Source organism: Natrix helvetica (genome assembly GCF_964273705.1).
Source record: "Natrix helvetica genome assembly, chromosome: 2".
In the NCBI taxonomy this organism is placed as follows: Eukaryota; Metazoa; Chordata; class Lepidosauria; order Squamata; family Natricidae; genus Natrix; species Natrix helvetica.
In genome coordinates, this window is record NC_138552.1 from 185,024,694 (window position 1) to 185,050,465 (window position 25,772).

General features: G+C 42.7%; 1 protein-coding gene across 1 annotated transcript in view; it reads left to right on the forward strand.

The window, feature by feature from the left end:
• Window positions 1–25,772, forward strand: part of CRYBG1 (crystallin beta-gamma domain containing 1) — a 128,016-nt gene that overhangs the window by 30,585 nt on the left and 71,659 nt on the right. Inside the window, exon 2 of the mRNA XM_081941261.1 lies at window positions 19,043–19,181. Within this exon, the coding sequence (XP_081797387.1) occupies window positions 19,043–19,181 (139 nt within the window). The remainder of the gene's footprint in view (window positions 1–19,042; window positions 19,182–25,772) is intronic.

The following is a 25,772-nucleotide window of genomic DNA, read 5'->3' on the forward strand; positions in this document are numbered from 1 at the left end:
TTTGTAAACTCAAGGATTTATTGCCTGCATGTTCAACAATGCTTGCTGATTGTTTAAAAATTTGTTCCTCTCTATACAGGTGGTTTCAGTAACCTACTACTACTGCAAAACTAATTGCAAAACATTAAATTTTATTATTTTTAATATGAAAAAATAATTTGACTCATAAAATCTTATTTTTTTCATGATTGCTCACACAGAAGTTGCTTGCTATTGGAAAAAGTACATTCTAATAATGAATAGCTAAACAGAATAGGAAACTGCATTATCCAAAACTCTAAAAAAATGAAGTGAAAAATATTTTAGTCACACTTTTTTCAAATCTTACTCCTCCTACAACCCAGTGAACTGTGTGGATGACTTTAAAGTGCTTATATTGTAGTTAAGGTTTTATTTCTAAAGAATTTCTAAACTCCATACTATTTGCAAATATAGATTGTTAAAATGGCTCTACCATAACAAATAAGAGAAAAAACACACCTTCCTTTTGTTTATAAAGTAGTGGTTTTAGTTTGCTCCAAATGATTTACCTATAGAAGTCACTATTTTAAACTGACAGATAAGTTTAATTAGATTAAAAGCAAAAATATTCTCAATGACTTTGAAAATCTCAATGAGTTATCAAATATAGGTACTCCTTCATTACAACGTGGGACTGGAATTTTTATTACTCAGCAATGTGGACACAAAGCGTGATGTCATGTCATGTGACTGGGCTCTCTCGCCTCTTTCTGACTCCGAGGGCATCAATCATGTTAGCCCAGGGGTCTGCAAAGTTGGCTCTTTTAAGACTGGTGGACTTCAACTTCCAGAATTCTGAGAGTTGAAGTCCACCAGTCTTAAAACAGCCAACTTTGCAGACCCCTGTGTTAGCCCAAAGCCTGGCGCTGGGCCTTGCTCCCCCATTGGTGGAGCCCCGAGAAGCGAAGAGGGAGAAAAAGAGACGGAGGCCAAGGAGCTTCCCCCCCAGCAAAAGTCTAACCGGGGAGCCAGCCAGGCAGTAGCAAATTAGCCGATCACGCGCGGAAAGCGAGGTCCGACCGGGTGGGCAGCGAAACTCCAGGGCTCTCTGTTCTACTTCCCCGTGAAAACTGTTGCCTCTGAAGCGTTTACTCTACTGTTTTGAACACCTAAGCGCCCCTTTCTCTTTTTTCTTTTCGACTCGCAATGATTAGGGAGAATCCTGAAGTCGGGCGGAGCTGAGAAGCGAGGAGGGAGAAAAGACCTCCGTCTCTTTTTCTCCTCCTCGCTTCTTGGCCCCGCCCGACTTCAGAATTCTCCCTAATCATTGTGGATCGAAAAGAAAAAAGAGAAAGGGGCGCTTTTTTGAAACCTTAAAACCCCCCCTTTCCCTTTTTTATTTTCGACCCACAATGATTAGGGAGAATCCTGAAGTCAGGCGGCAATGTACTGGGTAGGAAAGGTTTAGCGGGAGCCTGGAGGGTGTTTTGATTGCAATTCCCTAGCTGCTCTATAGTCCGTGTCCAGCAAATATGCGACGCTGCGCGGCACTTAGAAACTACTGCGCGGCGTATTCCAGGCACGTGTGCGGCCACGCAGGTGCGCACCTTAGAGGGAACAATGGTCTACCCTAGATGAGTTCAAATCACCAGGACCGGATGGATTACACCCCAGGGTTCTGAAGGAACTAGCAGATGAGATCTCAGAACCACTGAATTATATCTTTCAGAGATCCTGGAACACCAGGGAACTACCAGCGGACTGGAAAAGAGCTGATGTGGTTCCCATCTTCAAAAAAGGGAAAAAAATAGATCCAGGAAACTACAGATCTATCAGCCTGACCTCAATACCAGGAAAGATTCTGGAAAAAATAATCAAGCAACAAATTTGCAAACACCTAGAAGCAAACAAAGTAATAGCCAAAAGCCAACGTGGATTTGTCAAAAACAGATCATGCCAGATTAATCTTATTGCATTCTTTAATAATGTGACAAAATTAGTGGACCAGAGGAATGCCGTCGATATAGTTTACTTGGACTTCAGTAAGGCTTTTGATAAGGTAGACCATAACCTACTACTAGATAAAGTAGAAGAATGTGGGTTAGACAGCATCACCACCAGATGGATTCGTAACTGGCTGACCAACCGCACTCAATGTGTAATCCTCAATAGAACTGCATCTACATGGAGGGAAGTATGCAGTGGAGTACCCCAAGGCTCTGTTTTAGGCCCAGTACTCTTCAACATCTTCATCAATGATTTGGATGAGGGAATAAATGGGGAACTCATCAAATTGGCAGATGACACCAAGCTGGCAGGAATAGCCAACACTCCAGAAGACAGGCTTAAGATACAGAAGGATCTTGACAAACTTGAACATTGGGCACTATCTAATAAAATGAAATTCAATGGTGAAAAGAGTAAGGTTCTACATTTAGGCAACAAAAACGGAATGCACAGGTACAGTATAGATGATACCTTGCTCAGTAGTAGTAACTGTGAAAGGGATCTTGGAGTCCTAGTGGACAACCATTTAAATATGAGCCAGCAGTGTGCAGCAGCTGCGAAAAAAGCCAACACAGTCCTAGGCTGCATAAATAGAGGGATAGAATCAAGATCACGTGAAGTGTTAATATCACTTTATAATGCCTTGGTAAGGCCACACTTGGAATACTGCATTCAGTTTTGGTCACCACGATGTAGAAAAGATGTTGAGACTCTAGAAAGAGTGCAGAGAAGAGCAACAAAGATGATTAGGGGACTGGAGACTAAAACACATGAAGAATGGTTGCAGGAACTGGGTATGTTTAGCTTAAGAGAAAGAAGGACTAGGGGGGACATGATAGCAGTGTTCCAATATCTCAGGGCTTGCCACAAAAAAGAGGGAGTCAAACTATTCTCCAAGGCACCTGAGGGTAGAACAAGAAGCAATGGGTGGAAACTAATCAAGGAGAGAAGCAGCTTAGAACTGAGGAGAAATTTCCTGACAGTTAGAACAATTAATCAGTGAACAGCTTGCCTCCAGAAGTTGTGAATGCCCCAACACTGGAAGTCTTTAAGAAGATGTTGGATAGCCATCTGTCTGAAATGGTATAAGGTTTCCTGCCTAGGCAGGGGGTTGGACTAGAAGACCTCCAAGGTCCTTTCCAACTCTGCTATTGTATTGTAAGTTAGTCAATTAGATTTTTAGGAACATGGGAATGTAAAAGTTCATTATGGCAAATGTTTGCTTGCAGTCTTTAGCGTAGCGTAGCCTTTGCATTGAATGTTTATGCAAATCTTGCCTATTTTTAATAGTGATGTTATGCAACTGTCTGGACAATTATTTATTTATTATTCCACCTTGTTAGATCGGGCAATGAGAAGGCAGACACTGGCTTAACGCAACAACAGCTCTTTATTCAGACAGACAAGTATGTACAATCCAGCGACTGTTTGGTCTGACAGCAACCCTTTTATAGGGAGCTGTCAGACCTCTTAGCCAATCAGATTAAACCTCTGTTCCCGCAGGAACAGAGGACCAGAGTGGAAACTCTGGTAGCTAGTGTTAATATCTAACACACCTCTTAGCAGAATCTCATATTTTTCATTCAGCTGTCTGAACCTAAACGTAAGTGATGTATATTATGTCTTTAGCCAGCTTACTGCCAAATCACGTATTTTCAATATGTTGCTGAATGTGGAGATATATACACCAGAATGCTGCCCTCATTCTTTTGCACAACAGTCAAGTTTGGTGTAGTGATGATGGTTCTGGCCTGGAAATCAGGAAACTGAGTTCTCAGCCCCCCCTTAGGCTGGCTGTATTATTTTGGGAGCAGTTACTCCTTGTCAGCCTAACCTACTTCACTGGATTGTTGTTTTAGGGCAGTGATAGCGAACCTTTTTCGCCTCAGGGGCCAAAAGCACATGCGTGCATGCTATCATGTGCACACGCATGCCCATTCTATCATTTAATGTTCACCTGCACTGTGCCTCCTGCGCATGTGCACATGACCCCCACCTGCTGCCCTGCGCATGCACGCATGGCTTTCTTTCTTGGGAAAGGCGAAAATGCCTCCCTGGAGGTCCGAAATGGTCCATTTTCCGACTTCTAGTGGGCCCACAAAGTCTGTTTTTTGCCCTTCCCAGGCTCCAGAAGCTTTCTAGGAGCCTGGGGAGGGCGAAAAACGGCCCAATACGCAAACCGAAAGTTCAGGAACAGACTTCTGGGTTGCCAGTTGGACCGTTTTTCTCCTTCAGGAGGCTTCCCTGAAGCCTCTGGAGGGCAAAAAACAGCCCAATGCGTAAACCAGAGTTCTGTTCCTGAACTTACAGTTTGCACATTAGGCTGTTTTTCGCCCTCCGGAGGCTTCAGGGAAGCTTCTGGAGGACGAAAAACAGCCAAAAATCAACTGGCCAGCGCGCACATGCGTACTGGAGCTGACAGGCTACGCCTCCAATGCCCTCAGAAATGGCTTCATGTGTGCCATAGGTTTGCCATCAGAGTTTTAGGGAAAAGAGTAGGCGGTAATTTTAGTATATTTGCCACCTTTACAAATATGTACCTATGTGTTTATGTAAAAGTGAGATAATAATAGTAGTCTTTTTCTCTGACAAACATTCAAGGTGGCAAGAAAATTTAAAAGCAAAAGCTGATTACAGGTAGCCGCCAACTTACAGCAGTTCATTTAGTGACCGTTTGAAGTTACAACAGCATTAAAAAAGTGACCTATAACCGTTTTTCACATTGCGACTGTTGCTGCATCCCCGTATCACATGGTCAAAATACAGATGCTTGACAACTGACTCATATATATGAGAGTTGCAATGTCCCAGGATCATGTGATCACCTTTTGCGACCTTCTGGCAAGCAAAGTCAGTGGGGAAACCAGAGTCACTTAACCACCGTGTTACTAAATTAACAACATTTAGTATACATAAGCAGTATTTGCTTAACAATTGTGAAAAAAAGGTTGTAAAATGGGGCAAAATCCACTTAACAACTGTTTCTCTTAGCAACAGAAATGTTGGGCTCAATGTGGTTGTAAGTCAAGGAATACCTGTATAGATAATTAAAAATGCAGGTTAATACCCACAAATAAAAACTAGTGAAAGAAATTCATTCTCTTAACAGTTTTTTTTTAATTGAGAAAACTTGTCTGTGCCAGAAAGATGGGCCTCTGGCAATGGCATAGCTTCAGAAGGGCCCCTCCTGCAGATCCTTACAGCAGTTTATGATATTAAAAATCAATAGGAGCACTTTAAGTTAAGAAATGAGCAATCTATTAGCATATATTTCAATACAGCTGTGATATAAAGTGCATCCAAAGCAATTTCCATATACTTTTCAAGAATACTGTCTCAGCACACTGCAGCAGTTGAGATGGGTTGTAGCAAAGGCGTGGCTTTGTTGTCAAGCCTGGATGACTTTGGAAGCCATACAGCTTCTGTACTACATATAATTTGTGCAAAGATGCTCCTTAGAACTTCCAAATGGTGACTCTATTCTTTTGGGAGACTGTAACGAACATCCAAAACATGCTGAATTACAGTCCCGAAGACCATTTTTAAATTTATCCATAACATCTCAGGTAGGTGATAGGTGGTGATCTTTATTTCCAATACAATCTGAAAAGATCTAATAGAGTAGGCATGTTCACTATGCCTGCTGTTGTGGCCCGCCAGTGGCCAGCAGAGCTGGCAGCAGATTTGGATAGTGAGGAGGTTGGGGAGGAACATCGGCCAGTCCTGGAGTCTGAGGAAGGCTCTGATGAGGGCTCTGTGTCAGAAGTAGGGATGGGTCCAGAGCCGTATGCCAGTTATCAGCTGCCTTCAAAGTCAGACATCAGTGAGGCAGACAAACACCTGGAGCCTGTTCCCAGTGTGCGCATGCGCGGAGTTGCCAGGCGAAGGGAACAGCTAAAGAACAGGGGTCGATTTGGGAGCAAGGCCACAGGTGGATGATGAATGGCCACTCCCAGAGGAAATAAAATAGGAGCAAAAGGGCAGTGGAGTTTGCAGGAGACAATTAATTCGCTTAATTGGCTCGTGACTCTTCGAGACTCCTTGCCAAATTTTCCAGATATCAGCCTGGCAGTTCTCCAAGCCACATAAGGTCTGTGACTGTAAATCCTCCCTTGAAAGACTTTGCTGGATATGAATGAGCAAAATTCACAGTAAATTAATAAGATGGTTTTTTGACGGGACCAGGTATTTGCTTCATGCTCTTGGGAAGCCTAAGTCAGAACACTTGCCCTCTGGAATAGCATCCTCCCCAAGATTTGGATGGCTGCAACTGTGGCCTTCAAGATCTGTTTTTTGTTCCTTCACGCATTGGATTCGGAAGCTAAATACATTGAATTAATAAATAACATATATCTTCAAGAATTGTAAACCAATTGTAAAATTATGAAAGGTGAAGGAAAGGATATGGCCATTTATGTCTTTTATGTGATTAGATAAATAGCCTCATTTGCAGCAAAATCTTAATGGACGTTATTAAATGGGGATAAAGTCTGAACAAAGACTTGCTTATTGTCTGTTTTTCTCAGCAAGAGGTTAAAGTATTAGGAAGAAATTTTGTCATAATAAAATACAGGTTTCATTACAACAGTTCTTGGGTATGCATGTTTGTGTATATTACTTAGTATGGCCACTTTGTCAGTGTTGCTTTTTGAAATACTTCAAAATCCATAAGAATGATTCTATTGTGTAAACTAAAAGTTTGCTGTGATCAGCATTCTTTTCCCATGGCCAGTAAGATGCATTTAAAAACACTTACATACCAAATACGAAGGCAGCAGTCTTTTGGGGTATTTGCTTCTCAAAGACATCCTGTCATGAATTTGTTCAATTCCTTTCTTAACATCTAATGCTTATGTATTATACTATTTTGTTATACGCCATGATGGTTATTGCCATTATCTTTATAAATTTTATATTTACTTATAGTTTAAAAGCATTCTTTTTGTATGCCCTCAGTGCATGTCTATCAGTTTCATTGGGTGATCTAGGCAGAGGCATCCTTCCTCTCTCCAATCACTACATTATTCACAATTTTTCATCCTTGTGAAAAATGCTATAATGGCCAATCCTACATTACAAAATGCATTCGGCTACGGTAATTATTTCTAATGGTTGTTTTTTTCCTCTTTATCTTTTTGAGTGGGTGCAAGGACCTGTTTCTTGGCTAATGTAGCAATTATGGTGGGTGATTTAGTCTTGGCTGTTATGTATGTTAATCTATTTACTTTTATAATTGTTTTATTTTTTTAAATTTTGTTCATTGTCCAGATACACTTGATGAAATGGGTGGCCATACAAATAGAATGAATAAATCATACATACGGTACATACATACATACATACATACTTACTTACTTACTTACTTACTTACTTACTTACTTACTTATTGAATACAATGCATGAAGTGATGCAGCTGTTCTTCATTTCCATCCTACCTTGGCACCTGGAAACAAGAGGAACAGTGCACAACATAATGATATAAATGTATGTTATGTTCATTTATATTAGTCTTGGGGAAAATAAAAACAATAAGAGCGAACCAGTAATTTTCACTGAAGTCAAGAGGAATAGAAAACAATTATTTAATTATTATAATTCATATAATAATATATGAATATAATAATATGAAAGGACATTTTATTGACTGAATTGAACAGGAAGTAATTAATGACAAAAGGAACTTAAGTAGGTAAATTTCATAGAAGAATCTTGCTCATGGGGAAAGGCTTTGCTGAAGAAAGATGCTTTTTTCCTGTTGTGCATCAGTCAGAACAGTGCAAATAAACAGGAAGGATTTGTGATTTACATAAACCTTCTTACCAGTGGTGGGATTCAGCCAATTCTCACTACTTTGGAAGAACCAATTGTTAACTTTCTGAGCACTTTGGCAAACTGGTTGTTGGAAGAGCTCATTAGGGCAGAGAACCGGTTGTTAAATTACTTGAATCCCACTGTTGAAAGAAATGTCCTTCTGGATTTGGCTCCAAGTGGGGAAAAAGACTCTGGAGACATGGAGACTGCTTGGAAAGATGGTTTAATGATGTACAGGACCATATGGCTTGATTCTTGAACAGAAAAGGTGATCACATGCTTCAATGTTGGATGAAGAAGAAGAGAAGGGCCGAGGAAGGGGCTTGCTGGGCTTTTTATACTCTGTTCAGCCCAGTGATGGGTTTCAAAATGTTTTGGAACCTCTTCTGTAGGTGTTGCCTGCTTTGTGGGAGTGGCTTGCTGGCCATGTCACCGGGTGGGAGTGGCTTGCAAGTCATGTGACTGGATGGGAGTGGCCAAGACGATGTCACTGAATTCTTTGCCCCAATGGATGATCTACAAAAAGAAGATATAAAAAAGGAAATTTATTATTTTGTGCACTTACTACTTAAATAAGATTAAAATAAGTACACAAAACAATAAAAGAGCTACTTACAGAAGGTAAATAGCTTATTACTTACTACTTGTATTTCAAAGGGAATACAATACATATTTAATTTTACACATGTTAACAGCTGCTAGAATTGTGTTTGCACAACAGTGGAAAAACAAAGATATGAAAATGAATGAATATTAGAATGTGCAGGAATGAATAAATTGACAATTAAAATCAAGAAGGCTTCAAATACTTCATGTGGGATTTGTTTTATCAATTGCTAACTAACAGAAACAGCAATTAGAAATCTAAAAGTATGAAAGAAAACAACAATTATGTAATGAAAGGTCACTAAAATGTATAAGGAAATATTATTAGTACTTAATCATTATTAATGTGTAGATAACTGAGGGACATTACACACACACACACACACACACAAACTATGATAGTGCCAGGAAAACACCAAAAAATAACAATTTCCCCTCAAAAGACTGTAGATGAAACCAGTTTTTTCCCTAACCCTAAGAACAAGAAAGACAAAGCCACTGGAATAAAAACCATCAAGGCATTGTGGGAAATTATAAAGGACAGTGCCAGGAAGCTCACAGAACCAACAACCACCTCACACTTACCTAAACAACCAGGTAGCTACGTTCCCCCTAAGGTCCCCGGCTGCGCGGGCGCGCAGGTGGCAAGAAAACACCGTGCAGCAGTTTTCAACTGCCGCGCAGTGATTTCTATTGCCACAGGCTCCGGAAGCTGGGGAGGTCCTTTGCAGGCAGCTAGAACGGGCCGCCCGCAAAGGACTTCCCCAGACTTGCTTTGAGGAGCACGGGGCGACTGAGGCTAGTTGTGAAGCCCCAAAGCCCCTGCCGCCACCGGAAGAACTGCTGCCACCTCCTCCTCCTCCTCCTCTAACAGGCAGCACTGCCGGATTTGCCGCCCGGCGCTGCGGCTGAGATGAAGCCGCCAAAGCTCCAGCCGGCATCTCCGCGCGTGACAGCGGCGCCTCCCCTCCGCTCGGAGCACCTGAGCTCTGCGCTGGGTTACCCCTGCCCCCTCCTCCTCCTCCGCCGTGCTTTTGAGGAGCCATGAGGCTGCAGGAGACAGTAGGAAGGCGGGGGGGAGCAGGGGGAAAAAAAGCCTCATGGCTCCTCAAAAGCACGGCAGAGGAGGAGGAGGGGGCGGGGGTAACCCAGCGCTGAGCTCAGGAGCAAATCTGGTGATTCTGTTGAAGGAGGAGGAGGTAGCAGCAGTTATTCTGGTGGCAACTCGTCGGCATCTTCAGCAGTAGCCCTGCCCACAATGAAGAAAGCAAAGATGGAGCAGATCCACGCAGATGACGTCGCTGCAACATGACTGGAGGAGGAATTCTGGGAGTTGAAGTCCACAAGTCTTAAAGCTGTCAGGTTTGAAGACCTCTGCGTTTTTTTCTAGGGGTGCAAGGATCTTGTAACTTGACAGCTTTAAGACTTCCATGCTTCAAATGCCAGAGTTCCTGAGCCAACAGGACTGGAGGAGGAATTCTGGGAGTTGAAGTCCACAAATCTTAAAGCTGTCAGGTTTGAACACCCCTGGGGGTTTTTTTTCTAAAGGGTTAGGGGTGCAAGGGTCTTGTAACTTGACAGCTTTAAGAGTTGCGTGCTTCAAATGCCAGAGTTTCTGAGCCAACATTTTGGTTGCTAAGCAGGAGCGTTGTTAAGTGATACTGATATTATATAACACTTTGAATTAAGTGGGTACCTTGAAGAAACATAACTTTGAGTTTCAAATAATACTGATTTCGTTGTTTTCTTAGGTGACATCTGTGAAAAAAATTCGGGTGCTCAGGCATGAAAATGTGCCGCTCAAACACTATACTTTTCTGCTCACATCGAAAAAAAATTAGAGGGAACATTGCCAGGTATCACACAGAAACACACAAAATCTGGCAAAGCTGCCTTGCACCAACCTGGCCTGCCCATAGAAAAGCAGCCACTTTGAGAGACATAAATCATACACCAACCTGTACACTTAAAAGCAACATATTGCATCACAAATAAAACATTTGCAAAAAGGAATAACATTTCTTGTAATAAACATTCTATAAACAATAAAAAAATAAAAATTACCTAAAATAATTTTTAAAAAAGATATTTTGCACACAATAAATTAAAATAAAACCATTAAAAATATTCTATACATAATAAATTGAAATAAAACCATTAAAATATTCTTTATACAATAAATAAAATTTGAGATTGTGGGGATGTAATTCTGAGGCCGGTCATTGTGGAAGGTCCTGATGAGTTCGTGATGATCACGAGGCAGGAGGCATATAAATTTAATAAATGAAGAAATAAATGCCCTGTGGTCTCGATGGTTTGCTTGCAGATGTTTTATTGTCATTGGTTTGAGATACCTAGCTGGTTCATGAAATGACTGCAAGAAAACCACCAAGCTCAGGGAACACCAAGGACTCCCCCCCCCCCTCATCCTCCTCTCAATATATCCCACTTTTTCTAGCACTGATGATGTTACCTAGTTTGGTAATGAAATGTCTGTAAGAAAACCACCAAACTCAGAAAGCAGCAAGGATCCCACTATCTTCCACCTCCTCTTTCTCCCTCTCTTTCTCCTTTTTGTCCTTCTATCTTTCTCCTCCTTCCTCCCCAATCCCACTCCCTTCTAGCACTGATGGTGTTACCTAGTTGGTAATGAAATGTCTGTAAGAAAACCACCAAGCTCAGAAAGCAGCAAGGATCCCATTATCTTCCACCTCCTCTTTCTCCCTCTCTTTCTCCTTTTTGTCATTCTATCTTTCTCCTCCTTCCTCCCCAACCCCACTTCCTTCTAGCACTGATGATGTTACCTAGTTGGTAATGAAATGTCTGTAAGAAAACCACCAAGCTCAGAAAGCAGCAAGGATCCCACTATCTTCCACCTCCTCTTTCTCCCTCTCTTTCTCCTTTTTGTCCTTCTATCTTTCTCCTCCTTCCTCCCCAATCCCACTCCCTTCTAGCACTGATGGTGTTACCTAGTTGGTAATGAAATGTCTGTAAGAAAACCACCAAACTCAGAAAGCAGCAAGGATCCCACTATCTTCCACCTCCTCTTTCTCCCTCTTTTTCTCCTTTTTGTCCTATCTTTCTCCTCCTTCCTCCCCAACCCCACTCCCTTCTAGCACTGATGATGTTACCTAGTTGGTAATGAAATGTCTGTAAGAAAACCACCAAGCTCAGAAAGCAGCAAGGATCCCACTATCTTCCACCTCCTCTTTCTCCCTCTTTTTCTCCTTTTTGTCCTTCTATCTTTCTCCTCCTTCCTCCCCAACCCCACTCCCTTCTAGCACTGATGATGTTACCTAGTTGGTAATGAAATGTCTGTAAGAAAACCACCAAGCTCAGAAAGTAGCAAGGATCCCACTATCCTCCACCTCCTCTTTCTCCCTCGCTTTCTCCTTTTTGTCCTTCTATCTTTCTCAACACCACTCACTTCTAGCACTGATGATGTTACCTAGTTTGGTAATGAAACGTCTGCAAGAAAACCACCAATCTCAGAGAGCACCCAGGACCCCTCATTACAACCTCATTGCAAACTACCGTCCGTCTCCCCGTGCTCAGAAAAGGAAGCCTGGCTAAGTCCTTTGCTAGCAGGCAGGTTCTACAATGCCTGCCATCACCAAAGCACCTTCCCAGAGTTGCTTTTCTGAGCACGGGGAGATGGGTGGCACAAAATACCGTCCGTCTCCCCCTGCTCAGAAAAGGAAGCCCAGCTAAGTCCTTTGCTAGCAGGTTCTAGGACGCCTGCCGCCACCAAAGGACCTTCCTGGAATTGATTTTCTGAGCATGGGGAGACAGACGGTAGTTTGTGCGGAGTGGCACCTAGAAGGTCCTAGGAGACTGGCCATGCCACATAAGCCCCCACCGCTGTCCCCACCCCGCAAATGTGCTTTCTGGCAGCTAGGCATCTTAGGCAAGTCCGTGGACCTTGTAAAGGCCTTGTGAGGTCCCCGAACTTGTCAAAGATGCCGGCTGCACCGTGTAAGCTCCCACCGCTGTCCCCACCCCCACCCGTGCTTTCTGGTGGCCCAGCGGCCCTGCACTATAAGCGAGCCCAGGATCCTTGCAAGGCCGCAAAAGGTCACCGGACTCGCTTATAGTACAGGCTCCAGATGGCCTGCCGCTGCCTCTCCCTGCCCCGTGCTTAGTTGCAGCTTTCTTCGGCAGGCAGCAATAGACAGCCAAGCAGGAAAAAAGGTAAGTGGGTTTAGATGGAGTTCTTAGAGGTGGGCAGGGCGATTGGTAAGCCAGCCAATTAGTGAGTGGTGGGTGTGGCTAGGATAGTGCGGAGGGGCGGGGGGAGCGAGCGATGGAGCAGCTTCCGGATGGGCAGGGGTGAGCGAGCGAGCAACAGGGCTGGGGCAGGCATTCCGGAACTTACTTCCGGATCCACCAGTGGAACCTCTTCTAACCGGTTTGGTAGATTTTACAAACCAGTTCTACCGAACCGGTGCAAACCGTTTGGAACCCACCCCTCTGTTTCCTGTTCCTGTGTAAGAAATGTATTCTAATTGGTTGTCAGACTCCCATGGGGCCATGCAGGGGCAACTTCTTGGCTGTGTTTTGAATCCAGGTTTGGTTGAGTTCTCAGATGCCATGTGGTGAGTGGGTGAAGGCTAATCATGCCTTAATCCCATCACCCTGGAGCTGAAGGGGAGAACTCTTTATTATGTAAAGGGACTGGCTTGAGCATCTTAATGGCCCATTGACAAGGGGGGAGCAGGAAGCTGCAGGGAGCTACTCTGTCTTTAAAACACATTTCTTCCTTTTTACATCCAGGGAAATGTAATATTCTGCCTTGTCAATATTTCCTAGGATATTTCATTTTTCTGGGAGAGGGCTGGGTGATAACTTCCTACACCACCACTGCTTCTTACGGCATTTTTGTCAGAAAACAGGTTGTAGGAAAGTTTTAATAAAACTAAGATGGACAATACAACATCAAAACTTTCTTGTTTGCAGTCCTTCTAAGAGAATTTGAGGTACAGTATGTACATTTTATAACAGCCAACTTGATGAACTCTTCATCTTACAGATATCTAATTTTATTATTTTATGTTATGAATAAACCCATTTGTCTCTTGAAAAAGCACCTTTGAGACTCTGTTATTTAACTGTATACCTTTCCCAAATTAATAAAGAGGCTATTACATCTCTAAACAGAGCCTCAAGCATTCATTTGCACAAGCAACATAAATAAATAAAATAATTGATTTACATGATTATGATATTTCTCTTCTTGATATCAGTGAACACCGGAGTTATTTTGTTTTCAGGGTAAAAAGACAAAAGTACAATAAAGTGTGGTTAACTTTCATCTTAATGTGCATCCTGAGCAAGCATTATATACAAATGCTGCGTGTGCATGTTTTAATATAACCGGATTTTTAGCAAAATCATTAATACAATGACTTTTAAAGTATTCTTAATTCTACCACCTAATTGGTTGCATCAATTGGGTGTGGTGTTAAACAATGCTGTGTATTTATTTTGCAGTATTTATTAAAGTTGTTTTTACTCTTGTTTGGCTAATTGTGCTTCACAAATATTCATTAATGCCAGATATGCTTTCACTATAGTTAGTACAGCTGACCATGAGTTATTTAGTTTCCGACTACTCATTTGACTCTTACAAAGCCATTTACAGTATAATTTGTCTTATCAGATAGCCATTGTTCAGGGAGCACCTTTCTGGAAGAGCAGGTGGTTTTACCAAAATCTCAGTAAGCCTCTAAACAGCCTGTGTAAGAAGCTTGCTCAGCATCTACCCACACTTTTTTTTTTGCTCCTTTTTCACATGAATGCTGGCATTGTTTTTATAGGGATATCTTTTTTTTAATGCTTTTACTGTATATTGTGTCAGCACTCAACGGCTGTCTGGCAAACTACCGTTAATTTTGAAAGTAAGTGACATACAATACCAAATCATTAACTCTGGGGAGACAGTAAATAATATTAACTGATTGAAGAAGTGAAAAAGCTTATTTTACAAGGTTGGTACATTTGCAGAGGTAATCTTGGAAAGACATTTTTATATATATAAATCAGTCAGCAAAATCAAGAACTCACTGAATGCATAACTTCAAAGGCGCAATTAAAGCTTCTCCCTGTCCCAGACAATTTTAAGAATGCACACGCCTTTTAGTGAAAATCCCATGGCAGTATTGTAGTCATATGTCATCACATGAAAGTAAGATTTTAGCTGGGGGTGGGGGAGGAATAGATGTCATTTAAAAGATACAACCAAGGAAGATATTTTCTTCTTTTTACAGCTATGTGAGAGCACCTTTAAAAATTCACGAGATATTCTTAAAATTGCCTGGGAATAGGAAAGCTGTGTCACTTGTCCCATGTAACATGACAAACAAAACATTCCAATTACTATTTCACACAGCAATTAACAGTCTCAGGGGACTTTTTCTGGTTAGAAAGTGTAATTTCCCTCCCTCCCCCGGCAAACCCCAATGAATTGTAACATTTAATGCATTGTGACAGTCCTACAATGGAAGACAGTAACAAACATCTGGTTAAAGCAGCAGATGTAAAGCCTCATTTTATGAAGGCATGCGATGCCACCGTGTGGCAAATAATGGAATCTAGAAAGGATTGTTTTTTTTTCATAGCAAGTTTGTTTTATTGTATTGTGGTGTGCTCCTTCCTCAAGAAGCCATATGTGTGTGTTTGTGGCTTTTTTTTTTTAACCAAAGCGCCTGAAAGCAGGACAAGAAGTAATGGATGGAAAGTAATCAAGAAGAGGAGCAACTGAGAATTAAGGAGAAATGTCCTAATGGGGAGAACAATCAACCAGTGGAACAATTTGCCTTCAATAGTTGTAGGTGCCCAATCACTGGACTCTTTCAAAAAGCCATTTGTCTGAAATGGTATAAAGTTCAAACAGGATATTGGACTAGATGAGGTCCCTTCATGCTGTTATTCTATGTTCTTTGTTCGTAGCTGGACCCATTGATTCTGAATGATTACTATCCACCTTTTTAAGGACACGTTTGAGAGGTGATTAGGCTTCAGCCGCAGAGAATTCTACAGATTATCTAGAGCAGTGGTTCTCAACCTTCCCAATGCCGTGACCCTTTAATACAGTTCCTCATGTAGTGGTGACCCCCAACCATAAAATTGGTGTCTTGGTTCCTAAGACCATTGAAAATATGTGTTTTCTGATGGTCTTAGGCGACCCCTGTTGAAAGGGTCGTTCGACCCCCAAAGGGGTCCCGACACACAGGTTGAGAACACTGATCTAGAATCATTTAATCAGATTTCAAGCCAAATCACAATATGAAGAGAGCATTAGTTTCTTTTTTTGCTGATGCACTCTGACCATCATTGCATTCCTAAATCTCTAAGTGGATTTAGATAAGATTGAGGTTGTCTTGGCAACATTTCAGCGAGGTCTCACTCACCATTTTCAGGCTGGGTTTTGAGCTTAAAATGTGTTCGGAGCTGCCGTCTTTCTATAAATCTTGGTGTGTGTGTGTGTGTGGAGTGCTGGCTTTGTTTCAGTAAGTGGAATGATTGGTTGTGTGGTTGTATCATGATTGGTAGATTGGTGCTGATTGGTGCTGGCTGTGTGTCTATTGTTGTTTTGTGTTGTAACGGCCTGGGTGGTGGGTGGGGCTCATTTGTTGACTAGGGCTGGTTTCCAGATGTCTGGTAGGTGGGAGGTATCGTCACGTTTATTCATGTTGTGGGGGTGTTTCTCTATTTCGATAGCTTCCATAATTATTCTCTTGTTGAAGTGTTCTGTTTTGGAGATTAACCTGGTTCCTTCAAAATTAATTTCATGTCCAGCACCTTAAAGCCACACGACCAATCAACCCACTTACAGCAACAAAGCCAGCACTCCACACACACACACCAAGATTTATAGAAAGACAACAGCTCTGACCATGCCATACTCGCACAAGCACAAAGCCAAAAACACCAGCCTGAAGATGGCAAGTGGGACCTCACCGAAACGTTGTCAAGACAATCTCAATCTTACACGAGAAAAGACCCGAATACAAGACCAGCATATATATAAAGCATACCAGCATACCTACACCCGTGAAAATCTACAAAAACAAATATGTGTGTGTGTGTGTGTGTATGTATGTATGTATGTACATATATGTACATATGTGTATATATGTGTATATATGTATAGATGTATATAGATGTATAGATGTATATAGATGTATAGATGTGTAGATGTAGATGTAGATGTAGATTTGAAGCACAATTATGTTTCAATAAACATAAAAAATAGTGCAGGGAAAGATACTATCCTCCAAGACCTAACTTCAAAAATACCATAAAACACATATTAATTCATTTATTAAAATTTACTTTCATTTCAGTTTATTGTATTATATTGCTGCAATGCAGGCTTAATATTATATATTCCATTTAACTTATTTTGTTATAGCAAAAATTAATTTTATATATCATATAATGAACATTACTTTACCCTTTTCTATTTAAAAAAAATCCATGGCTTAAATACTGAGTGCTTAGTACAATCAATTCAGTAGGTGGCAGACTTTACCAAATCTTTGAAGATTTCAATCTTCCTTGCTATATATCCTAAGGATTGTTCTGCTAAATTTTTCCAAAGAAAATTATGATGAAAAGAAGGTTTCTCCTTGATATGCCAACTCATGTACAACTTTTTTCTACTTTGGAGATATTTCCCACCAAAATATTCTTACCTGAAGATTTCTTTCTTCCGGTCAATAAACCACATTTTGCAAAGCTGAGTTGAAAGTAATAGAAATATTTGATTAATTAACATGATGGTAAAACATGCGGAGCATGGCTTCTTGCATTCTTTTCTATCCCTTAATGATTCCATTTTTGTTCTCATGATCAAAGTGATTTGGGCTAATTCTGGATTAGTGAGCAGCATTTCTGCTCAATTGCCATTGTAAAAGAGGGAACATTTTCTGGATTTTTTCCCATTTGCCCGAACAGACTAATTTTCATAGTCCAACTTTCTTTTGCTGACTTCTTCTCCCATACCAAATTTGATGTTGTGCTATTCAGACAGTCTGCTGATGGACAAACAGACAGAATTCTTTTGTAACATTCCATTAAGTTAAACAGAAAACAAAATATCAGGAATGATCAGGCATGGGCATGTAATATCTGACAAGATTGAAGTTAGAAATAACTATAGGTTTGCTTTTTGCAATATGAAAGAACAAAATAGAAATTGAAGTGCTGCATTAATTTAAAATAATTAACTAAAGAAAAGCAACGTTTATCATAAAGACAGTGAAATCAGAACTATAGCAGTCAGTCGTATACAATTCAGTTAAGTCCTGTAAGAAGAAATTCAGAAGCTTCTAACTGCTCAGACACACAGATAGTCTGCATTTTTGTTTGATATGTATGTAAGGTATGCATTTATTTATTTTAGGGGGCCACCCAAATCCAGAAGTACATAGATGGCATGCAATGTCAAAAACAATCAAAATCAAAATAGTTCCTGAAAATAGAAAAATAGCTGGATAGCTATTCTACGTTCTACGTTCCAAAGCTGTTTCATCAAAAGTGAAAGATCTTCAGAAATAAGATGACTAGTCACTAAAGATACCTTAAAACTGTTGAAGCACTAGCAGCTTCTAAAAATAATTTTACGTAGTGTGGAGGCTTAAGATTTTTGAGAGAAGAAAATCTGGACAGATTCAAGAACAGCCTGGGGAGTCATTGGTTAGGGTTTCATTGGAATCTATGAATAGTGATGGAAAGGGAATAGTGAACTCTGCCCTTTGCCTTCAAGCTGTGATGGAAAACTCAATTCAAATAAAAAGTAGCTTGGGGCTCTATCTTCTAATGTCATCTGTCCCTGAGAAACATGATGAAAAGTAGTTTGCAACCAACCAAACAGCAGACTCTTTTAATGCCAAGAGAACAAATATATTTTATGAAACAATTGCAAGCATCTGATAGAGCTTAATTTGAGTATATGCTGTTTCATTCTATACATCATCTTCAGATTAGATTATCTCCCCTTCGATTCAAGCTCTACCCCTGCTCTCTTTATGGCACACCAAAGTTTCTTTCTTCTATAATTTGCAAGGGGATTGCCATTATGTTCTTCCATTTTTTCCCCATATGGCATTATCTTTTTTTCATGCTTTATCCCATATTTTCTGCCATATTAGGTCTAACCTAAAATTGGGACTATGCCAACACTTTTATCTTTGCAGGGATAAACTTCAGGGAACTGCTTTGGTTTTAACTAGCCTTCTAAATATCAGTAGGTCTGGCAGACTTCCCTACAAATGAAATTTCATTAGGTTGATACTGCCATGGGAAAGTTCTGCTAGTGCTTCCCATCATCAACCTAACTTCTTTAAATTATGGAATCTAGATAGGGCTTTCCTTATGCAGACAGAAAGAGGAGAGTGTACAGCATTGAGGAAGAGACCAACAACAAACTGGGGAAATTTCTGTAATTCAGTGGATTGAATTATCTGCATAATCTAAAGAACTAATGAACATAAACTGCCTAATAACAGCTTTTTAACTACCCTATAGGCATTGTGGTGAGTAATTTCATGCTCTTACTTGAGTTTTCAAAAAACTTTATAAACACATTGTCTTTTATATAATTCAATGTAATATTCCAGCTTCTCTTAAAGCAAAACTTTAATCTATTTTTCAGCTATTTTGACATGCCTGATATGCAGTATGTTACTCAGGAAAGACAGCAACCTCTGGTTCCAACACAAAATTCACAGTATCCTTATGGTATCTCAGTGGATTCAATATCTTCGACTACATTGCCAGCTTCATTTAGAAAGGTAAGATTCAATTAAAAGTATTTGTACTACATTTTATTGTAGAAAGAAAATCATTCAACATATTCTAAATTCTGAAATAACTTGTTTTAACAGAAACCAAAGAAGCCATTTTTTTCATTTGCATAATACAAAGTACAAAAATTCATTTTTCTGAGTTACATATACGGGAAATTTTAAAAATGTTTTTTCTATATGTATTTTTCGCACAAATAAATTATTGTGATAGATTTAGATGGAGGAATTGTATATTATCTTTCTAATGTCTATTCTTATTCATCCCCATGAAGTTAATTGATTGGGTTGGCTTAAATCTGTACTGTATATTGGAAAACATTTTTTTGTATTCATATCATGTTATTCTTATAAATATGTCAGACAGTAAAAAGGCAAGAAGTGTACCAATTATTTCTCTTCTAGTATGGAAACTGAGTATGCGTAATTATCTTATAGGTAAGGTTGTACGATAGTTTTCTTTTTACAATGTTTAATCTTCACGTAAATAATATTTATATCATAGACTGTGAGCTGAGCCAAACTGACTATTTCTCCTAGGCGCTGCTTGGAGTGTCCAAGCATGGGTTAACTTCAGCTTGCTGGCCAAGGACTGAGTTTAAATCTTTAGGGTAGCCACGCCTCCTGCTCCCTTAGGAGGTCAGTTTGAAAAACTCAGTCACCCTAAAAGGATGTATTTGGGATTTCCAGTCCTTGGATAGCAAGCTGGATTTCTCCTAATTAGTTTAGTGTAGCCTTTTTTACTTTTGTTTCCACAGTTGTAGCTTTAGATAAGTTTTTTTGTTTTACCCTTGAAAGAAGTTATTTTGCCTAATTAGCCTTCCTCACACACGGACCAGGCTACTTGGAGCGTTCCAGCCTCCTGCGCCTCCACGCGGTTATGGCAGCACTGGGAGACTTATCAGCGGCCGCTGGCAAGCTTAGGGGCCAAGTAGGGAAGTCAGGAGCCCCCTGCGAGCTGTTGGAGGACCCCTCTTAGTTCCAGAGGCGCTACTGAGCACTCCAGATCACCGATGGCAGTACGGTGTCGCTCCAAGCTTGTGGCGGCCATTTTGGAAGAGAAAAAAAGTGTGTGCTTTAAATCCAAGCTGCTTTTTTCTCCTTGTCTGTGCTGCAACCTGGTCCCTTAGCAGATCGCCGCTGGGAAGGGTGTTAGTCAAGTGCTCTGGGCCTCCAGGCAGGTCTCCCCCTCCCCTGAAGACCTTGATTTCCGGCTACAGGGAGTTTTGCTTTCCAGGCCATTCCCTGTCTTCATATTACCAGCGTGGATCTGCAAGCGCCCTAAGAGCTTCCTCTTGGTGCCATTTTGTTGTTGCATCACCTGCTGGAGCCGTTGCCTCAGGAATTTATCGCAACTTGAGACTCCATTTTCTCCAAGCAACCTTTTCTGGATAATGAGGTTTGGGGGCTAGAATTTCTACCATGGCCAGCAGAGTGTGGAGAAGGTTGCAGAGCAGGCAGGGCCTACTATTAATAAACGCAGCAAGCCCAATCCAAGGGTGTTAGTTCAGCATGCCCCACTAAAGGCAAACAGCTCAAGACAAGGAAGGTGTCCAAGGCAGAAGAGAGGCTGGCTGAGAGGCGCCAGAGAGCCCTAGAAAAACAATTTCAGAAGGCTCAGGGCAACCAGGGGCTTGAAAAGGATCTCCCTCCACCTGCTGAGGTTCCTGCTAACCCCTCCATTTTAGATCTTCCATCAGAAGAATCTCCATCTGTAGTAGAGGAAGGTGATTTGGGGTTCTCTTCTAACCCCTATAGGGCATGTCCCAAGTCCTTGGTCTCTAGAGGAGGAATACATGGAGAAGGCTTGTTCCCTGTTGGAAGAGGAAATTCCTCCTCCTGGGCCTGTAGCTAGGGATATGCCCCAGAACCAAGATTCCGCTCATGAGCTATCCCCAGCTATGAAGGAGGTATTTGCAAGGGCTATCTCTCAGGGGATTGCTGATGGTATCCAGCAATTGGGCCTCACCTTACCTCTCCCAGGCCAAACCAAAGCCAAAGCGAGGGTTGCTGATTCCCTACAGCAAGCAGGCAGGGCCTCCCCTCCTGCCTCCTCGGCCGTCAGCGAAGCATCTGACGCGGAGAAGGGCAGTCAGGATGCCCCGGATTTGTCAGAGGACAAGAATCCACCCCCCGACCTTCCCGCTTTCTCGGAGTTATTCAAGCCCTCTATGTTTTGGGCCATTCTTACCAAGGCTAGCGCTCCTCTATTCAGATGGGGCTTCCCACGCAATCTGATAAGAATTCTACCGAACAGGGCAATAAGCCAACCACCTGAATCTTAGGATCTAGGTGCAGGGCTGTTCAAAGAAACCACCCCTCCTCAGGAGCTGGTCCCAGCTCCCCAGTTATTCCTGGGCATTATACAATGTCAATGGACCCAGCTGGGCTCCATGGCTAATCCCTGCAGGGTGGATAAGAAGATTTATTCTATGGAAGCTGGCATGGAGAATCTCCTGAAGCTCCCCCAGGTTGATGACCTCATAGTGGCCCTAACCTTGAATTCGGTCCTCCCAACTGCCCTGCTGGAAGGACTCAAAGCTGAGGACAAGAAGGCGGAGAAGGCCTGCCACAAGACTCATATGGCCTCAGCGTGGGCCATGAAGGCTTTCTCCACCTCTTCCTACTTCAGTAGGGCGGCCCAATTTTGGCTGCGCAAATTGCTGTCCAATCTCCCGGCTGGCGACATTAGGTCACGCCAAGATGTGAACAAAATAATTACAGTGATCGAGTATTCGGCCGACGCTTTGCTTAATGCCACCAAATTCTCAGCTAGAGCCCTTGCCTCTAATGTGACCTTATGTTGCCTGCTGTGGCTCCGTCACTGGCAGGTGGACGTGAAGGCAAAGTGGAAGCTTGCTTCTGCTCCATTCAATGGCAGCAAGCTTTTTGGGGAGGCCTTGGACTCAGTTTTAATTGAGTCCAAGGATAGGCGCAAGGTCTTGCTGGCTGTTATCAAAAAGCCGGATAGATCTGTTTGTGAGTTCATTGAACACGCAGCTTCCTCGGTTCTTTTCACGATTCCAGTGCCCCGGAGCGGAATGGTGGACGCCGTCCAATACCCCTGACCTCCAGGTCTTCTTTACCCCTTCCTGCCTCTCAACCTCATTCCCCAGGTGATCAAGAAGATCCTGTTAGAAGGTGCCAAAGTGCTGCTGGTCGTGCCCCAGTGGCCGAGACAATCCTGGTTTGCCAACCTTGTCGACCTATCAGTGACCAAGTGCTGGTGCATTCCTCAGTAGCAGATCTATCTCAGCATCGGGCCATTCAGCACCTGGACTCCAGTTGGCCATCTGGCACTTGAGGGGGACCTCCTGAGGCAAGACAATTTCTTGGACAAGGTCATCCGCACCATCCAGGCATCCAGACGTCCCTCCACAGTGCGCATCTATGACGGTAGCTGGACTGCCTTTTCACCCTGGTGTCTGCCACGTCAAATTGTCGCCACTGCAGCAACTATTCCACAAATTCTTGATTTTCTTCAGGATGGATTGGACAAGGGGCTTGCCCCCAACACCCTTCGGAGGCAGACGGCCGCTTTGGCCACCATCTTGTCCAGAGACGATTCTACACCACTCAGCAGACATCCCAGGGTTCGCAGCTTCCTGAAGAGAGCTACCAACTTACATCCCCCGACAGTCCACCGGTACCCGACTTGGGACCTGGCAGTTGTTCTGCAGACATTGACCTTGGCTCCATTTGAACCACTTCGTTCCATTACCTTGCGCCACTTATCATTTAAGACTGCCTTTCTAATTGCAATCACTTTGGCCCTCTGAATCTCTAAACTGGCAGCCCTATTGGTCAGGGAGGACCTCTGCGTTGTGCATCCAGACAGGGTCATTCTTTGTCTTGACCCTTCCTTCCTCCCAAAAGTTAACACCTTATTTCACAGGACGCAGGAGGTGATTCTCCCTGACTATTGCCTGCATTCCAGACATCCCAGGGTGCGGGTTTGGTAAAAGCTGGACGTACGATGGGCAATACGCATATTCAGGAAGAGGACAGCTCTTCCACAAGTCCGAATCCTTCTTTGTTTCCTTCCAGCCAGCTTCGATGGGCAGGAAGGTTTCCTCCTCAACTATTGGACATTGGCTACGTGCCTGTATAAAGCTGGCCTATGAACATCAGGCCTCGCCGGTTCCTCCTCACATCACCGCCCATTCCACAAGGAGCGCCACGACCTCAGTTGCATGGGCAAAACAGGCGCCCATCGAGGAAATATGCAGGGCAGCGACTTGGATCTCGCCATCCCCATTTATTTGTAACTACAAATTGGACACCTTTGCAGCTGCGGAGGCCTCTTTTGGGAGGAGAGTCCTGTAACGGGTCCTGGCAGCTCCAGCACAAATAGATCTCTCTGATTCCCACCCTGGGACTATATAGCTTGGGTATGTCCCATGCTTGGACACTCCAAGCAGGGCCTAGGAGAATGACCGTTGGCTTACCTGAATGGTCATTCTCTAGGCACTGCGGGAGTGTCCAACCCCACCCTGGGGTAATCTGGAGGAGCCAAATCACCTCTCCTGAAGAAATAGTTCACCTTCTTTGACATCCTTCTGGACTTCACCTCCTCGTTTTTCAAACTGACCTCCAAAGGGAGCAGGAGGCGTGACTACACTAAAGATTTAAACTCAGTCCTTGGGCAGCAAGCTGAAGTTAACTCATGCTTGGACACTCCCGCAGCGCCTAGAGAACGACCATTCAGGTAAGCCAATGGTCATTTGCTTTTTGCTGGAAAATTAAGCCGTAAATATAATAACAAGCATACAAACTACTTTGTAATGCTTTTCAAAATGTAGTTCTTTGAAAACAGGAGACAGCAGATCAAATGAAGCATGCAGGATAAAGGTTGATTCTTTCACTGCAAGCTCATCTATATATGTATCATCTGCCACTTCATAATACCAAAACCTGTATGGCTTGGTGAACTGCATTTTTATATTATGCATGTCTTCAGCTCAGATCTAACAGGAAGTGGGAATTATAAACATTTAAGCAGTTGTTTTTATAGTTTGAAGACTCCTACCTTGTTCATGTCATGCATATGTACAACATGTTGATCTGGAATATATGGCATCCATGTCTTTGCAATAAGAGACATTTAATATGAAGCTTACTGTGTGAAACATCTGAACAGGTAAATGCTTTTCAGAATATTTTGATAATTGGGAAAGACTTTAAAATGGACTTTCTCTTCGGAACACTTGGTTGGATAGAAAGTATATTTTCTGTTTCTTTCTTTTTTCATGCAGCAAGTAAATTTTTTACTTATCTGTATTTAATTTATTATAATGCAAGTCACATGATGATCAGTTTGTTGATGTGAGCCTTCGAGTTGTTTTCAATTCCACATAGATAGATTTTCTCCATAGTGAACTGTTTGTAAACTGAACTTTCAGATCTTCTAACATTGTTCCTATTGTCACTTTAACTGAGTCCATCCACTAGGCTACTCTTCGTTTTCTTCTCTTTCCTTCCAGCTTTCTCATCATTAGAATCATTTCAGGAGAGTTTGATGTTTGCATAATGAGTCTAAAATAGGAAAGTTTGAGTCTAGTCATTTGTGTCTCAAGTGAGAACTCTGGTTGATTTGTTTCATGATCCATTGGTTTGTTTTCTTGGATGTCCACAGTATTCTCAGGAGTCTTCTCTAACACCGTGTTTCCCTGAAAATAAGACAGGGTCTTATTTTCTTTTGCCCCACGAAATATGGCCTTGGGCTTATTATAGGGGGAGGGCTTATTGTTTTGGGATTGCTGGGCAGCTGCTCCCTTGCAAACAGGCTCCCGAAGAGCCGGGCACAACCTCAGGGGTGAAGCAGCCATGAGGTGACCATGCTTACGAGCAGCCGCCTGGCAAATCCCCTCTCCAGCCGAGCAGAGCGCCATTCATTGACCAAGGGGGTATCCCTAAGGCACCAAGGCACGTGGCGCTCTGCCCGCTCCCCAGCTCCTGCGGCTTGGCACATTCGGGATACCCCCTAGGTCAGTGCATGGAGCTCTGCCCAGCTGGAGAGGGGGGTTGTGCAAGCACTTGTTCCGCCCCCGCCGCGCTCCCCGCATAACTTCTTCTCCAGCTTCCAAACTCCAAAACTCGGCTGCTGAGTCTTCCAGCAGTGGCCACTCTAGGAGTGCGCTCTATGGTTGTGGGCCGGCTGCTGGACAGAGAGTCTTCCGGACAGAGTGTCTTCCAGCAGCCAGGCCACAACCATAGAGCGCACTCCTAGAGTGGCTGCTGCTGGAAGACTCGGCAGCCGGGTTTTGGAGTTTGGAAGCCGGAGAACAAGTTATGCTCAGAGCGCGGGGTGGCGGAACAAGTACTCACGCAACCCCCCTCTCCAGCCGGGCAGAGCTCTGGGGGTAGCTGATCTAGGGGGTATCCCGGATGTGCCAAGCCGCGGGAGCTGGGAGCAGGCAGAGGGCCACGTGCCTTGGCGCCTTAGGGATACCCCCTAGGTCAGTGAATGGCACTCTGCCCGGCTGGAAAGGGGGTTTGCCGAGCGGCTGCTCATGAGCGTGGTCACCTCATGGCTGCTTCGCCCCTGAGGCTGTGCCCAGCTCTTTGGGAGCCAGTTCG